At 43.4% G+C, this 18,039-nt stretch overlaps 2 protein-coding genes across 2 annotated transcripts; both read left to right on the forward strand.

Moving 5' to 3' along the window:
- The first annotated feature begins 5,572 nt into the window (after positions 1-5,572).
- Positions 5,573-7,930, forward strand: LOC112880790. The gene has a single exon (XM_025945542.1). It carries the CDS (start codon positions 5,573-5,575, stop codon positions 7,928-7,930), a length of 2,358 nt encoding a protein of 785 aa, XP_025801327.1.
- Positions 7,931-11,452: 3,522 nt separating this feature from the next.
- Positions 11,453-16,385, forward strand: LOC112879301 (metal transporter Nramp5-like). The gene is made up of 13 exons (XM_025943523.1): positions 11,453-11,726; positions 11,952-12,030; positions 12,111-12,151; positions 12,342-12,420; positions 12,506-12,610; positions 13,062-13,171; positions 13,467-13,648; positions 13,899-13,968; positions 14,089-14,262; positions 14,368-14,472; positions 14,961-15,092; positions 15,330-15,425; positions 15,839-16,385. The coding sequence occupies exons 1-13, from the start codon at positions 11,622-11,624 to the stop codon at positions 16,160-16,162; spliced, it is 1,602 nt and encodes a 533-aa protein (XP_025799308.1). The 5' UTR covers positions 11,453-11,621; the 3' UTR covers positions 16,163-16,385.
- Positions 16,386-18,039: the final 1,654 nt, after the last annotated feature.

The raw sequence follows: 18,039 nt of genomic DNA on the forward strand, positions 1-18,039 counted from the left end.
TGAAAAATATTTAAATTCAAAAATTTGGCTAAGACAAATATATCTATGCGTATTTGGCTCGTGCAAGATCTACTAACAATGATCTTTGTTTTTTCATGTATGTTTGCTAAGGTACAGTCCAGCAGCAATGGAGTAATTTTTTGGATGTATACATGGTGGTGATCGGATGCCATGAAACACAAAGGTGCCAGTGGCAATTGACATCTGCTAACTGACATAGTTTCTTTTGGGTGACTGAAATCTGTTGGACTTTGCAGTGTCTGTGATAGACTCCTGGGGACTTGTCTCCTAAATGCTTGGTGTAACTATTTTGGACTGTGGACTATTTGTGGTGGAGTGACTCGTGGGGACATGGCCCTGAAATACTATATTTAACTATTATGATGCTGTTATGTTGTATTGGACTTTAAAATTTGTGTTAGCTGGTCTGAAGTACATGTGAGCTGTGGCTTTATCATTCTTCTTATGTCTTGATGCATAGATTATATATTGTTATGTTTTTGTTACAATTTTCGGTCAAAATTCGGGATACTTTGGTCAAAATTCAAATTGTTTGACTAGTCAACTCAGTTGGATCCCGGCTCGAAATTTCCAAAATTCGTCCAATTCGGTGAGCTCCGATTTTTTGTCTTTTGAATCCCAAAACCTTGACAGCCATCACCTACGTAGAGGGGGGGGCAGCGGCTCTGTGCTGACATGGTGTTAGGTGTACTAGCAGGAGATGATCGACCACCAACTACATTATAATCACTAGTGCCAAAAAAATACAGTTTACTTCGTTCAAAATGACAGTTTATTAGTGAGGTTAAAATCAGCATTATTGCCTGGTTTTGGATCCGGCAGGTGCACACTTTGCAATGATGATCATTGTTCATTTCCCGTAGGGATGTAAATGGTACAAATATGTCCAAGAATTTTAATAGCACATACAAATCTAGATATTTTTATCAAATACCATATACGAATATAATATGTTCAATATTCATGGGGTATCAAACAATTTAATACGGAGATATGGGACAATTTGATAAGATGTTCAGTATCCATCGGATATGCAATTTAATCAGATGTTCAGCATAATTTATTTAATATATATTTTTAAAGCATGTAACATTGACACCTTAATTTTTTATTTAGTCCAACTTCTATCATTGATACGTGGATCTTGATCCATCGCGTATGCAAGAGTCGGACCAGCCCTCCGTCCACACTCGATCATATAGATATGTACAAATTAACGCACGTGTAGCTATACGCATCCGATACTTATGCAGCCTTTTGTACGTAGCAACGCACGGACATATTTATCTAGTTTAATAATATATTCAATATCCATTGGATGTCGGACAATCTGATCAGACAGGAGTATATATAGGCAAGTACTATCTAAATAAGTATCCAATCCGACTAATAACGATTATGAATTATTTTATTTACTAATCGGATTTTCTAGTGATTACTCGAGTTTTTTCCCTTTTATTTTCAGCCAATTTATTTTTTTTGAGAGGTCAGCCAATTTATTCTTGTTCCGCAGCTGTCCTGTCGCTGTGTCCAAGTTGTTGTTGTCTTACGTGTAGTTTGTGGGCCTTTTATCTTTGTTAATGTTACGCTCATTTTTGCCCATTAGCTGGCCCATCGCACAGCACGGTGATTTCAGACGGAACGGCCGAGTTCTTCACTCGGCGTCTCTGCATCTCCGCCCGCGCAGCCGAGTCCTCCTGGCTTCGACGTGGGCCTTTTTCTATGTGGGCTGGTACTTCCATGAGTGGAACACGTTTTTTTTTGAAATTAGTGGAACACAGTTAGTGGCCCAACCAGCATGTTAACGGGCTGCTCTGCTCGTCATTGTGCTCAGCTTACAGCTTTGCATGGATCTTATTATGCACGTGCTGTAAGCCAGTAATACTATTAACTGACGGGAGACGGGTCGTCGGTTCCGAAGGGACAGGCCCCTTTGGAATTGGCCCTATCATTAATTAGTAACTGCCTAATGACATCATTAATCACTAATTGACTATTACAATAAATTGATCAATAATTCTTATTTCTTCACAGCAATATTAAAGCTAGCTTTCATATCTGGCCAAATTGATTCTTTAGCTTGGTCAGGCCCTATTTATGCATGTGCTCGAGTAGCCAAATGACCTGCTCATATATGCTACCTGTAATTGAATTTACTTACTGATCTGACTGACACGAAAGACAGAAAATCAGAGACAAGTCCGGTTGTTGATTAGGAAAAATCTTAAGGTGCAGTGATCAGCGATGACGCCAAGAACAAAGGATTAAAAATTCTAGTACTCCATATATAGGGAGCTTTTAGTTTTTACATGTCATCTGTGGCATCGCATAGATATATATACCGAACAAGGAACTACAAAACAGCAGTAGTACTAACCGATTGCAGTGTTTGTGGTGAAGATTGAAGAGGACCTTTTGCACATATATTGCGATATCTAGCAGTAGCAGTAATGAAAGTTACTGTACAAGGAACTTCTTTATTTGCTCTGTCTTGCTCAGCAGAAAGATCCAAGAGGTGATGGCAGGTGAACTTGTTGCATCCTCCTGACAGACAGCCCGTAACTTCAGTGACCAGGCATCTTTCAGAATCTCAAAGTTGACACTTCAACAAATACATATCATTTAACGAACAGCAATATTAATTTATTGTTAATCAAAACTCGGCCTGATCTGTCCGACTTACTATACATTGGTGAAGTTCAGTTTCGCCTATTCTAAAGGAAATCGAAACGGATAAGCGAGCTCACATACATGTAGCAAGCCTGCGGCATGCAAGGTGACAGCATGCAGTGGAGCCGTCCAGAAAGATGCATGGCACTGCATTGACTTGTGATCAGAAATGCTTTACAAGCTCAACTGCCACAGCAACTGGGAGGTGGCGCTATGCATGCATGCAGCCTCTGGACTCCTGAAAAATCTGGAATTCATGGAATGGTGGAAGCAGCCATAAAAATCTACAGAAAGAGGCCCTGGATTTGTTCTGACCCCATGGTAAGATCTAAGGTTGTGACATGTGAAGTCATTCTAAATGCATGTGTAGGAATCATAGAGGCGTTGAATAATACCTGTAAATATATCTGAATTATTGAGCTCCACTCCGACTTGTCTTACCTGTAAATGCAAGTGGTTCGAGGCATCAAATGACCTCACTCTCTGAATTTTTTATTTTGAAAAGGACACTCTCTGAAATTACACTTACATGTTACGACTGAAGCCAAGTGAAAATTGGTAGGAAGCAATCCTATCCATTTGACCAGTAGGAAGCCAAGTGCTCTTGTTGGTTTCATTGAATATGGAACCATTGCATTTGTTTCTATGCAAAGCGACAGTGGGAAAATGTGCAAGTTAATAAAAGTTCGTAGCTAGGACAGATTATGTTCAAAAGTTGCATAGTTGCATGGTTTGATTGAAACAAGACATTGCATCACATTGGAGGATTGCATTTGTTGCTGAGGACCCAAATGATCATGTACGTACATCATCTTGTGCGAGCGAGTGAGCTAGGATTCTTGGCCAGGTGCACACAGGACCACAGAAAACTAACCTATCAGGCTTCCAACGAATCCTCAAAATTTTCAGTAAACTATGCGTATTGTCATATATATAAAAATTAAATCTAGGATCTCAAAAATCTAAGTAGCTAATATGATATCTCATTAGCAAAAGAAGCCTTAGCTTGTTATTCTAGAAATGCCATAATTGTGATTGGTGTATGTCCAAAGTTCTGAAAAAATTGAAAATGAACTCAAAATAATATTTATTACTGTATAACTTGCTAGATCATATAATATCCTTGATGAGGGAGATATAAATATCAATATATTAAGAAATTGTACATGCAACGATTACTTAACATATTTTTTGCGTGATTGACTAATCAACAACTGTTTAGACTGAGGAGGGTCGTCTGCTTGTCAGACAGAACACGTCCCGCAGGACATCAGTAGTACTATCAATGGGCAAACACGTAACACTACAACCTTTTTTACAACGTTGCAGGAATGGCAATGCAACGAAGGCATGCGGTCTCAGTCAACCGATGAATCGGTGTTTCGGTGCCTTATTAGAGCCTGCAGGTACACTGGTCCCTGATGGCCTGACGAGCACTACAGGAAAACGACTCACTTCCGACGGCCGCAGCTAAATTTCGACGGCCCCGTCAGAAGCTCACTAACTTCCGACGGCTACCATGCAGCCGTCGGAAGTTTCATAACTTCCGACGGCTGCAGTAACAGCCGTCGGAAGTTAACCAACTTCCGACGGTTTACTACGCGGCCGTCGGAAGTTAGGGGCACGCCGTTAGGGCTCGCGTTATCTCTCGTGCCCTTCTCTTTTTTCCCCACTTCTCCTCACCTCCCGCGCCGCTGCCGCCCGCCGCCCGTCCCCGCCGCCGCCTCCGCCCCGGGCCGCGCGCCCGCCCGCCTCCCGCGCCCGCCTCCGCCCCGGGCCGCCGCGCCGCCCCCGGCCGGGCCGCCCGCCTCCCGCGCCGCCCCCGGGCCGCGCCCGCCTCCGGCCCCGGGCCGCGCGGCCGCCCGGCCTCCCGCGCCGCCGGCCGTCCGCGCCGTCCCCCGCGCCGCGCCGCCCCCCGGCCGGGCCGCCCGCCTCCCGCGCCGCCGGCCGTCCGCGCCGGCCCCCGCGCCGCGCCGCCCCCCGGCCGGGCCGCCCGCCTCCCGCGCCGCTGCCGCCGCCGCGCCGCGCCGCCGCCGCGCCGCGCCGCCGCCGCGCTGCCCCGCGCCCGCCCGTCCGCGCCGCCGCCCTGCCGCCCGTTCGCGCCGCCGTCCGTGCCGCCCGCCGCCCGTTCCCGCTGCCGCGCCGCTGTCCGTGCCGCCCGCCGCGCGTTCCCGCCACCGCCCCGCCGCGCCGCCGCCCGTTCCCGCCGCCGCGCCGCCGTCCGTGCCGCCCGCCGCCCGTTCCCGCTGCCGCGCCGCTGTCCGTGCCGCCCGCCGCTCGTTCCCGCCACCGCCCCGCCGCGCCGCCGCCCGTTCCCACCGCCGCGCCGCCGTCCGTGCCGCCCGCCGCCCGTTCCCGCTGCCGCGCCGCTGTCCATGCCGCCCGCCGCTCGTTCCCGCCGCCGCCGCCCGGCCGCGCCACCCGGCCGCGCCACCCGGCCCCCCTGCCGCCCGGCCCCCGGCTGCCCGGCCGCTCCGCCCGGCTTGTCGCCGCCCGACTCCCCGCCGTCCAGGTTAGTGCAGCACCGTCGGAAGTTAAATAAAATATTATATTTGATATGCATATTATAGTGATTAAACACTAGTTTAGTAACTAAAGCTTTATAATTTTGATATATCTAATTTAAAATTAATCGCTTAAGATAACTATATTCTAACTTTGTAATTATTTAACTTAAAGTATGGGTGAGGATCGACGATGGATGTACGAAGATTGGCCTAATTTGTCAGAAAAATGGATAGCTAATACGGAGGAATTTGTTAAGCGTGCTTTTGCTATGTCAAGGAATGGAAATGATGTGAGATGCCCATGTAGCCGTTGTCGTATTTGCCATTGTCAAACTAGGAAAGTTTTGTCTTCACATCTGATAAAGTATGGTTTCATGCCTAATTATGAGGTGTGGGTGTATCACGGTGAAGCTTTAGCTCCTCAGAATGCACCAGAAGTCCCAATACCATTTGAAGTGCCAACATCACCACAAGTTCTAAGTAATGATAATGGAGAGTATGATAGAATGGATGAGATGCTTCGTGATTTAGGGGAAGATATGGAGCTCCCATCCGAGACTGAGGATCCACCCACGTCGGAGGCTAAAAAATTTTTCGAGCTCCTTAAAGCTTCAGAAGAGCCGTTGCACGAGCACACAACAGTTACTGTCCTTGCTTTCGTGTCTCGACTCATGGCTATTAAGTCCAAATTCACATTATCTCACAATTGTTACAATATGATCTTGAATTTGATTGGTGATATACTTCCGGCAAATCACAAGATGCCTAAAGATGTCTACCAGTCAAGGAAATTATTGTCTGGGCTTGGTATGGATTACAAAAAGATTGATGTTTGTCCAAATAACTGTATGCTGTTTTGGAAAAATGATATTGATTTGAAGAAGTGTCGAAAGTGTCAAGAATCGAGGTTCGTGGAGGTTGTAAATGAAGATGGTGAAAAGGTGACTACAGAGATAGCACAAAAGCAACTTCGCTACATGCCTCTTATGCCTCGGTTGAAGCGGTTGTTTTTATCAAAGAATACTGCTAAGCACATGAGATGGCATAAAGAGAGGGTGCGTGCAAACCCAGAGTTGATGGTGCACCCGTCTGATACTGATGCATGGAAAGCTTTAGATGATTTTGATCCAACTTTTGCTAGTGATGCGAGAAATGTTCGGCTTGGTTTGGCGACAGATGGTTTCTCACCTTTTAATATGACTGCATCATCATATTCTTGTTGGCCGGTATTTGCTATTCCGTACAACCTTCCACCACATCTTTGCATGAAATATGATTATATGTTCCTGTGTCTTGTAATTCCTGGTCCGGAACATCCTGGAACACGACTTCATGTGATGATGCAACCTTTAATCGATGATCTAGATAAGTTGTGGCAAGGTGTTGAGGCATATGACTGTTACAAGAAACAAAGATTTACCCTTCGAGCTGCATTTCTATGGTCGATCCATGATTTCCCGGCATATGGTATATTTGCTGGCTGGAGCTGTCATGGACTTTTAACCTGTCCGATCTGTGGTAAAGATACAGACTGTTTCCGCCTTGAGTTCGGTGGTAAGATATGTTATTTTGATTGCCATAGACGCTTTTTGCCAGAGAATCATCCATTCAGATTTCAGAGGAACGCTTTCAGGAAGGATACTATTGTCACGAAGGGGCCACCGAAGCGTATGAGTGGAACAGAGATTCTAGCTATGTTGAAAGATTTAAAGATGAATACAGATGGAAATGGATATGTTGGTTTTGGAACTGAGCACAACTGGACTCATATATGTGGATTATGGGACCTTCCTTACGTCAAATCGCTGATTCTAATGCACAATATCGATTTGATGCACCAGGAATGTAATGTTGGTGAAAGCATTATAAGTACATGCATGGAATTCACTGATAGAACAAAAGATAATGTAAAGGCCAGAAAGGACTTGGCACAGATTTGTAATCGACCGTCCCTAGAGTTGACTGAAAGTGGTGGTAAGCCACGGGCTGCTTTTTGTCTGAAATCCAAACAGAAAAAAGAGGTAATGAAGTGGTTGAAGAATTTGAAGTTCCCCGATGGTTATGCGGCAGGTTTTAGGAGGGCTGTGAATTTGAAGACCGGCAAAATAAATGGGTTGAAGAGTCATGATTACCATATAATTATGGAGAGACTTCTTCCTGTTATGTTTCGCGGATTTGTACATGATGATGTGTGGAAAGTGTTGGCTGAGTTAAGCTACTTCTATCGGCAACTTTGTGCTAAAGAAATCAAGAAAGAGATGATGGAGAAGTTGCAGAAAGAGATACCAATACTTTTATGCAAGTTGGAAAAAGTTTTTCCTCCAGGCTTTTTCAATCCAATGCAACATCTACTTGTCCACCTTCCATATGAAGCTAAGATAGCTGGTCCGGTCCAGTATAGGTGGATGTATCATATTGAAAGAGCGTTAAAAAAGCTTAGTGCAATGGTTGGCAATAAAGGAAGAGTTGAAGGATGCATTGCGGAAGAATTTAAGTACAAAGAGATATCATCCTTCACAAGTGTATACTTTGCACAGGAACACAATGTGAATGCACCTAAGTTGCGTTACCATGTAGATGAAGAAGTTCGATGCAGTGATCTTTCAATTTTCGAGTGCAAGGGAAAGACCGTTGGAGCCTCTACAGGATGTGACCCTGATCGTGAACAAAATTTATCTGCTTTGCTCTACATGTATGCTAATATTGATGAGATGGCTCCATATTTCGAGTAAGATTAAATTTTTACTTAATTTATGTTGTTAGTTATTGTGGCCGATATCTAATCCGTTTACTTCACAAACAGGGAATTTGAATTGCAAACTTGGTCATCTAGGCGTAAATTTTCTTCGAAGCAATATGAAAACATGCTTCGATATGGTAGAGATGGGAAGCCAAATTTTCTTAATTGGTTCCGAGATTACGTAAGAATTTATAATTTTCTGTGATATTTTCTTACTATGTTTCAAATATCTAATTGAGTCACATAATTGACAGTGCGACAGAATACCCCACATACACAAGGATTTATGTCAGATGTCGCTTGGTATTGTAACTGTTAGAAGCTATGGTCGGTATGATATCAATGGATTTCGGTTTTGTTCGACAAAATTTGAATCTACTCATCTTTTAGTAGCCACAACAAATACTGGAGTTGGAAGTGGCGGATCAATTCAACCAGGTGATGGAGGCGGCCAAACTTAAGTGAAACATTATTGTTCTATGAATTTGTTCCATATGATACTTGTATGAAGTTTGTGAACTTTGATTATGAACATATGTATGTGGATATATGAATTGTGTACTTGCGTGCAATTTCTGATTGTGAATTATAATTGTGGATTAAATCTGATTATACATATTGATGATATATATTGATTTGATGATATATATTGATTGTGGTTGGTTTTAGATTGGTTTCAGGGTTTGATATTGATCTGGGAATAAGCTTAACTTCCGACGGTTTCTCTATACCCGTCGGAAGTTAAATCCAACTAACTTCCGACGGCCGCGTTAAACCGTCGGAAGTTAACAGACGGACGTCAGCTGCCGTTTGCCGAGCTAACTTCCGACGGTTTAACGTGGCCGTCGGAAGTTTATAAACTTCCGACGGTTTTGGCTCTATACCGTCGGAAGTTTAAAACTTCCGACGTCTTTTTTCCGTCCAACCAACTTCCGACGGCCTGGGTCTAAACCGTCGGAAGTTAAGTAACTTCCGACGGTTTAGCCGTAACTTCCGACGGTTTAACCGTCGGAAGTTACGGTTTTTCCTGTAGTGGAGAGCCAAAGTTAAGTTCTTGTCTTGAAGATTACTGCAAAGATTTAGCCAGTTGCCTTTTTATGTTTCGATTAGTACGGAGGTAGTACGCACTTATATTGTCTCCAGGAATCTGGCAGATCATATGAGCATCAACAAGGACGAATAAGTACTTCGCCTGTGCAAGACCACTGAAAAATGAAACTGTCAACTTGGCAACGATGTTTATCCACAAGGTGCGTTTCCATTGTAGTACAAGTCTTATTTATTTCGTTTTCAGAAAGAGAAGGGACCCTTCTATATCTTCGTTGAAACTGAACATGTTTGGGTACTTTGCCACTATCTGCTCCACCTTCCATTCTGTCAGCGAAAAAGCTCAGCAAAAACAACAGCAATAGGCTGGCTAGGTATCGAACTTCTTTTGGATTACCATCTTGGCATTGGCATTCAGATAGCACAACAAAATCCAGCCAAAATCGAAAGGCCTAACTGTTACTTAATTCTAGGCTTATGAGGAATCCAGTCCAGATAGGTCCTCCCAACCAAAGATCTCTTGCAGCATATACCACATGAATGTTGCAATGTGACATCTAACATATAATAAAATGATCAGCAGTTACCATAGTGCCACACAGCATACAACATTCAACTCTTTCTTTCCCTCCTAACAATAAACAATTTTAGTCCCATCTCTCAGGGAGGACAAAACTAAACAAATCATTGCACTGCCGCTTACTCGTCAAAGGTGGTTTTATGAATTTTTTGTAAAGCATCAATCATACCATGTCGACACTTGACAGTACTGATCGCTATAGGACGATAACTCGCTAGTAAGTTAGCAAAGAAATGGTTGTCCATATAATTGAAGTATTATCAATACTTAGTTGACTGGCCAAGAATATTCCATCATCAATTACATACATATAGACAAAGCAAGCCATGCATCATCATCTCTGCATACCCAGCAAAAAAAAACTAAAATCCGCATCGATCAAAGAGAGAAAGAATGAGCAGGATAGAGAGCAAGCTTGGATGGCCACGCTTTCTATTCTGAAGTATAAAAACATGGCTACCTTCCAAGGAGATGAGCAATTGAAGTACAATATCTTGGGCGGCCAGTGGTTACATCACTGGAATATTTTTGTATCTGTTCTCAGACGAGCTTTCGCAACCGTTCAGTTGATGCACCCACATCTCTTAGCTTTTTTACTTGTTCTGTCCTTCTCCTTGAGGATTGCTGATGACTCTGAAGCTTGCCTTTCCAATGTTTCAATACTGCGTTAGACCCGTGCCTATCCATTGGTACCAATGCAAAAGGTTTTTGGATCGAAGTTTTCTGGCACCAAAAAAGTTGGACGAACATTTCAAAAGAAGTCCCAAATGCTAAGTGATCGAGATTTCCAGTTAAAAATTTACGGCGGTAAGTTCAATCCTGATTCATCAAGTGGTTGTCTCGAGTACACAATGGCACCATTTTTTGCTACGCACAACTCATGGCAGGGGAGACTATAAGGGAGGGAATATGATGACGGACCTGACTTAATCTATCTAGGCATGCCTCCACAGGTCTGAGTTAGCTTGGATGCTTATATGTGGTCTTGTTCAATGATTGAGCCCAACCCCAAAGGGCAGTACAAGCAGAATAACACATAGCCACTTCATTACAAAAATGGAATCATGTATAGCACACATGCCTCTGCAGTAGTAGGCAGGACCCATCCTGAGCTACAGTTCCAGATCATATGGATTCTTCAACGTTCTCTCTATAAAAAGAATCTATTTTGGCCAGATCAGATCTCAAGGACAAATGGTAAACTCTATCGTTTAGGAAACTACTGGTAAAGCTCAACTGGTTGTTTCTCTATCTGGCAGAGTAGGACAGAATTAACTGGAGATCAAGTGAGGATTTGGCAAAAGTTTACCTGACTCGAATTTTGTGCCAAACACATTTAAAATGCTAACAATCAGCTGGTACGGGATTTAGCACATCTAATGAATAAATTGAGGCAGCCCTTTTTTCCTCCAGTTCAGACTTTACTGAACTACAATGACTTCATTATCAGACCGGATGTCGCAACAATTAAGTAATAATACTCCCCCTTGTAGAAATAAAACTACAGTTTCACTACCTGTAATTACACGACACGATTCTCACCCACCACTACCACACGTCTACAAGAGGTTCGTCTACACCTACACAATGAAAACTAGTCACCAAAACGTTCATGCAGATTAGTATGATATTCGACAAATAAAGCAATGGCACCAAATTTGCACCTAAACCATCAGATATGCTAGCACACTAAATATAGCAACCAATGGCCCTAAAGCCCTTTCTAGTTAGTAGTGTAGATAAACTGCATGGTTTCAGGGTCATGGCACAAGCTATCACTCCCCAAGATAAACCTAGCTAGGTTCCATGACCGTGACCGGAAATAAACAAACTTGAGTAGAAAAGGAAGCAGCAGGTACATCCCTTGGCCCCTCCTGTTTGGCCTCGATAGGATGCCAAATGGAGCTTTCTTGTGTATGTTTTTTTAATCTCTTAGCAGCATCCATATGGTTGCACACTTGCATGGTGTGTATATAAGTTGGCCAAGGGGTGGCAAGACGACGGCCACTCCACAACATCTTCTCCAAGCCTTTGAGAGAGTTGATAGGCTGCAGGCATGGAGATTGAGAGGGAAACTCCGGGCAGCGAGAGAGCGAGAAGCTGGAGAGCTAATGCGCAGGAAGCCTCTAAGAAGCTCGAAGACGGTGATCGACTGATCAAGGTTACTTGTCTATCTGCATCCATGTATCACTTTTTTTTTCGATGAACATCCATGTATCACTTCAATCTTGTTGGATGGGAGTTTTGAAGTAACGAGTGATATTATTGTTGACAAGACTGTATGTAGGAAGTGCTCTCTGAATCCTTATCACGCTTATGCTCCTAGATAAGCAGATGGTCATTTCACTTGTTCAAAACTTCTTCCCTTTTGTTCTGTGTAACGCAGGAGCCTGCATGGAAAAGGTTCCTGGTTCATGTTGGACCAGGGTTTATGGTGTCATTGGCATATTTGGATCCTGGGAACTGTGAGTCTCTCTCTCTCTCTCTCTCTCTCTCTCTCTCTCTCTCTCTGCGTTGCTCATAACCTTTTTCCAAACTGAAACAGTGGAAACGGATCTGCAAGCTGGAGCAAATCACAGATATGAGGTACATTTTCAGTGCGTTCCAAAAGCAAAGAAGATTTTTGTTCCTTCCTTTTATGATTCTGTGCTTTTCTTTCCGCCACCATTTACTCTAGCAAATCTTCTGAACTTTTCTTCCAGAAGATTGCAAAAAGGTGAACCTAACTGAATGTTTGCCTTTTGCAATTGCCTGGTTCTCTTTGTGTCGTCTTTAGCTCCTTTGGGTGATTCTCATTGGTCTCATCTTCGCACTGATCATACAATCACTAGCAGCTAATCTTGGAGTTGTGACAGGTAACTAGAAGGCAACGCCTACTTTGTCATCTCTGCATATAGAAATATTAACAATTTGGAACTAATGGTATTCATTTTAAACCAGGGAGGCATCTTGCTGAGATATGCAAGAGTGAGTACCCAAAGTTTTTGAGGATCTGTCTATGGATCCTTGCAGAGGTAGCTGTGATTGCTGCAGATATTCCAGAAGGTTAGAAGCAAAAAAAATGATAAGCCAAAACTATAATATTCTCCAATGAAACAGCAATCATTAAATTTCTGAAGAAAGGCCACATTTGACCTTGTTCTAATTTAATTTAAGCTGACTGAGAGGAACAGAAAAGTATATGTATATTACTTCCAACGTCTGGGCCCACATTCTAATTGTTAATCCACAACTAGAGCTAGTTTTTGTTATAGTTCTTTGTCTATAGTCCACTGTTCCTTATAAATAGTTTTGTCACATCCCTCACAAATATTTGCGCTAAAATCAAGATCGTCTTATTAGGATGATGCAAGTTACTATCATACAAAATGTAATCTTCCACTGGCGTGTTCGATTGTCTTATCGTCGAATAGCAGCACTGGAAGAAGTTGCAAGGACCTAGAACAATAATCAATCCTTGTTTCTTACTAACATTTGATGTCCTACGTTGTTGCAGTTATAGGGACAGCCTTCGCTTTCAACCTTCTGTTTCACATCCCCGTGTGGGTTGGGGTTCTCATCACCGGCTCCAGCACTCTGCTGCTTCTAGGCCTGCAAAGATATGGGGTACGGATTCATGGACTTACCGTGCGTGGTTCAACTGCTATATTTTTCAAATATTGATGTGGACATCCATGGATATAAATTTCAAGATTTGACTGTATTTTAAAGAAGTTGAAGGCGAATTGACCCAATCGTTCCCACACTTTTTAGTTATTAAGAAATTGCAACAAACCTCATTTCAAAAAAAGAAAGAAAAGAAATTGTCACAAACCTTTCTTTCTTTAAGATAAAACGTGTTAACCAATTAACTAGTTTCTTAGTGTGATGATATTGGGGTCTTTTATAATAATTGAACTAGGTGCGGAAGCTGGAGTTTCTAATCTCGATGCTGGTGTTAGTCATGGCGGCGTGCTTCTTCGGGGAGATGAGCTTCGTGAAACCTCCGGCGGTGGAGGTCCTCAAAGGGCTCTTCATACCTAGGCTCAAGGGCCCTGGCGCCACCGGAGATGCTATTGCCCTCCTTGGAGCTCTTATCATGCCGTAAGCAAATGAGGATTGTGCTTTTAAAAATTACTGATCTGTCCATGGCAAATGAGGCGGCCAGGTCAAGGGATTATGAAAAATGGGAGTGGTTGGCAATGAATCTGCGTCAGAGCTCCACATGCACATCAGCAGTAGTTGCCACGAACATGTTTTGTATATAACTTGTTAGCTGTTGACTAAAACCAAAAGAAGTTCTTGTTTATTTGAGTAAAAAATTAATTAGCATTAATCAACTGATTGATTGCAGGCACAACCTGTTCTTGCACTCTGCACTGGTGCTGTCAAGGAAGACGCCCTCATCGGTTAGAGGAATCAAGGTAGGATACCTTATATCGACTACCTAATAAACATATTCTGTTCAGAAAAAAGGAAATGGTAATCATGTGCCATTCAACTCACTTCTGCACATGCATGATGCCCTCTTGGATCAAATTCAGGACGCCTGCAGGTTCTTCCTCTACGAGAGCGGATTCGCGCTGTTCGTGGCCCTGCTGATCAACATCGCCGTCATCTCCGTCTCCGGGACCGTCTGCTTCGCCGACAACCTCTCACCGGAGGACGCCGAGAAATGCAGCGACCTCACACTCGACTCCTCCTCCTTTCTCCTCAAGGCACGGCGATAGCTACTCGCTAGTCACCATTTACAGCTAGCTGGGAGAATTATTGTTAGAGATACTAACTAAGTTTTTTCTTCGTTTTATCTGTGCTTCGATCAGAACGTGCTGGGCAGGTCAAGTGCCATCGTGTACGGCATAGCGCTCTTGGCGTCTGGGCAGAGCTCCACCATAACAGGCACTTACTCCGGCCAATACATCATGCAGGTACCTTTCACCATTTTTAAGAATTGATTAAGTTAATTATGTAATCTATTAATTCCTTGATATTTACAACTTGCGGTTTGACTTGTCATGGTCTATAAGACTAAACTTATTTGATCATTAGTTCCTTTTGCACTTTTTTGTCAGTTACTCAAACTTATTTGAGTTACTGAACCTTCTCCTGGTACTTTTTTCAAGAACACAAATTTTCTTTTTTCAATGTAAGGTTCTATTTCTAATAAGTTACTAAACCATATGATGTTCAAGAATTGATGGCCGGTAGTTTTCCAAATCTAAAATCGTGTGGGCACCTTTCAGAGCTGGAAGTATCCACCCTTTCTCCGACAAACCAAAGAACCATCGCATTCTTCGCACTGTTTAGATATACAGCTCAGGGAGAGTCAACTATGGAAATCCTAGTAGGATTTCACCAAGAGCGCTGCAAGCTTTATTTTAAGCCTTGTTGCTTTGTTCCTGTTACGTATATACAGGGGTTTCTGGACATCAGGATGAAGAAGTGGCTGAGGAACCTGATGACCCGCTGCATCGCCATTGCGCCGAGCCTAGTCGTCTCCATCATCGGCGGTTCCAGTGGCGCCGGACGTCTCATCATCATCGCCTCGGTACGTCACATCCCACCTCATATATATGGACCGAGTGGCCCGTCCACTACACCCATATATAGCACCTGGTTAACCCTAACTGTGGCTTATCAGTAATTAGCAAGTGTTTATTACCTAACAAAAGGGCACTATTTGAGCATGTGATCTAAAAATGCACAATAATCAAGTGCTTCTTCTAGACCATCTAAATAAAGCAGGCCAATGATTGGTGATCTTGCCTTGTTATCTTCCCTGCAGATGATATTGTCCTTTGAGCTGCCATTTGCTCTGATCCCACTTCTCAAGTTCAGCAGCAGCAGCAGCAAGATGGGGCCCCACAAGAACTCCGTCTACGTAAGCACTCACTGCCTCAGGGAAAACTACGTCCTTAGCTTGTTGCTTGTTCGTGTCTGCACTTTTATCAACCTGTGATGCCTACCATAGGCTAGCCTTGCACAAGATGTTATCAGCACAACCTGCACCCCATGTTCTGGATCCATATATGATATATACAAAGCTCATCACATGCCAGCACTGGCAGTGTACGTCCAAGACGAACGAAACAAACAAACCGGTTGTATGAACCAGATCTAGCATCTGCAGCAACTGGACTCGAGGCATCATCCTTTCCTGCACAGGATCACGAGAGCAGCTTTTTTATTAAAAAATATTTGAAAAGAAAAAAGAATAATCGAAGAGTAGTCTTACTTTTACCACATGTTAAAAAGAAGAGTAGTAACAATGTTATTGAACGTATGTGTTTGCAGATCATCGTGTTCTCGTGGTTGCTCGGGCTGATGATCATCGGCATCAACATGTACTTCCTGAGCACGAGCTTCGTGGGGTGGCTCATCCACAACTCGCTGCCCAAGTACGCCAACGTGCTGGTCAGCCTCCTGGTCTTCCCCCTCATGCTCATCTACATCTTCGCGGTCATCTACCTCACCTTCAGGAAGGACACCGTTGTCACCTTCGTCGCCGACTCCGCCCAAATTGACACTGAGAAGGCCAAGGCGACCGGTGAGGAGGAAGAGGAGAACCAGCCTGTGCCATTCCGGCAGGATCTGGCGGACATCCCTCTCCCTGAGTAGAAAGACTGTAGAGTCTATATCTAGTACATGTAATATGTATGTTAATTCCATGCAGGATTCACTTATAGTATTAAGAGCGAACTAGTGTCGGATGTAAATGAAGTGGAGTGGTAATTTTACAATCTTGGTGCCAACCTTTTTCTCAAAAAATCACGATGGGGTCCAAACACTCAATCACATGTGTAATACTGCTGTTGATAGCGAAGCGGACCGCCCTTCTTCATTTCTTTGACATAGAGTAGCAATGTAGCATATTATCACTAAAAAAGTTAATATTATTGGACGTGTTATATGAACGATTTTTCATTGTTGGAAATCTTAATCAGCACAAGACAATTTACATGTCATGATTCTATTTCGTCAGCTGTTTGAGAAAAAAGCATCCATGATAATTTGTCATAGGTTTCACAGAAAAAAAACCAAATGGCCTACCACAGAATAAAGTTGAAGTAGGCATTCATACTCGTAGACATTTCTACTGAATGCATCTAGTATCCACCTTATTATTTCTTGTAGTACAGCCATTTCATCCCCCCCCCCTCCCCCAGGTCGCAAATGAGTTGGGACTTAGCAAACCTAGAGCATAGGAGGTAAAACCATCCCCATCACTGAGCAAGAGGAGAATTACATAGGGACTTTAATTATCAATAACCTCTTAATGGAGGGCCATCATTGGCACTGAGTTCGGAGGAGGAAGACAAGAGAAAGGAAGTGTTGGGGAATTGATCTAACTCGATGCAGCCCCTTGGACCGTTTCACAAGAACACCTTTGTATTTGGACGCAACATGGTGGCGAGCGAAGCGAAAAACTTGAAAGATTGGCATATGAGTTAACAATAAACAGAATGTGCATTGTACTTTGTTGATATGAAATTATCTAATTTAGTTATTCATAGTATGTACTAAGTTAAAAACTATCGGTGTTTTACTGCCACGCCCACTGAGGGATAGCCCCGAGGTGGTAAGTTTGTAGGTAGGGTATCGCCGAGATTAGGAACTCGAAGGTGTAAGGAACATAAAGTTTAAATAGGTTCGGGCCACCGAGAGCGTAATACCCTACGTTCTATGTGTAGTTTGTATTGCCTTAGGTGTTGATCGGAGTGATCTTGTTTGGAGGGGGTCCCTGCCCGCCCTTATATAGTTTGGGTTGACAGGATTACATGGAAATCCTAGCCAAATATGAGCTTAGGAGTCCTACCTGAGTACCATTTGGGTAGTTTCTTTCTGTTCCGACTAGTTCTACTACGGTATGAGTAGTTCTACTACAGTACGAGTAGTTACAATTGATGTAGCGTGTGGACCATATCCCATCCCTTATCATAGAATATGTACGCCATGTCCGCAGTCCCGTGGCCCTGGGTTTGACAAGCCCCCGAGCTCTTCGTAGTCGAGTACTGCAGGCTTCCGAGTACTCCTGGAGGCGTTTTCGAGTTCTCCTGAACTCCATCTTGAAGGTGTCTTCCGAGTACTTCCTTGGCTGCATCAAGGCTATGAGGCGCTCATGCCCTGAGTAGTTGTCAAGTCTTCTTTTATATGGGGTGCGATTAAACTCGCACTCCATATGGAATAGTCCCCAAGCCTTAGTTTGACTCGAAGAATCAGGCTGATTGTTAAATTAGTCTTCAAGTTTCCGTCCTTATCTTTCAAAAGATTTGAAAAATAAGTCGTTAGTTACGCGTGTCCCACAACCCTCGAGTCTTGAATCCAAATCCCCAAGGTTTGGAATAAAGGATCCAAAGAATCGTGGCATGCAATATATGACAGTAAAGATTTGATAGTTAAAATAGGCAAATTGGTTCACAAATTTGAAAACTGCTTTTTTCGAAATGAATTCCTAAAAAAATGGTTAAACAAATAGCTTCTCCAAAAAGCATCCT

This window comes from Panicum hallii, chromosome 2 (assembly GCF_002211085.1).
Source record: "Panicum hallii strain FIL2 chromosome 2, PHallii_v3.1, whole genome shotgun sequence".
NCBI classification, from domain to species: Eukaryota; Viridiplantae; Streptophyta; class Magnoliopsida; order Poales; family Poaceae; genus Panicum; species Panicum hallii.

Bases quoted from the DNA above. Each gene is read 5' to 3' on its own strand.
- LOC112880790 (XM_025945542.1), top strand. From the start codon at position 5,573: ATGCCTAATTATGAGGTGTGGGTGTATCACGGTGAAGCTTTAGCTCCT.
- LOC112879301 (XM_025943523.1), top strand. From the start codon at position 11,622: ATGGAGATTGAGAGGGAAACTCCGGGCAGCGAGAGAGCGAGAAGCTGG. The intron at 13,172-13,466 runs GTACGGATTCAT...TAATTGAACTAG, and splicing joins TAGGCCTGCAAAGATATGGG to GTGCGGAAGCTGGAGTTTCT. The intron at 14,473-14,960 runs GTACCTTTCACC...ACGTATATACAG, and splicing joins CCGGCCAATACATCATGCAG to GGGTTTCTGGACATCAGGAT.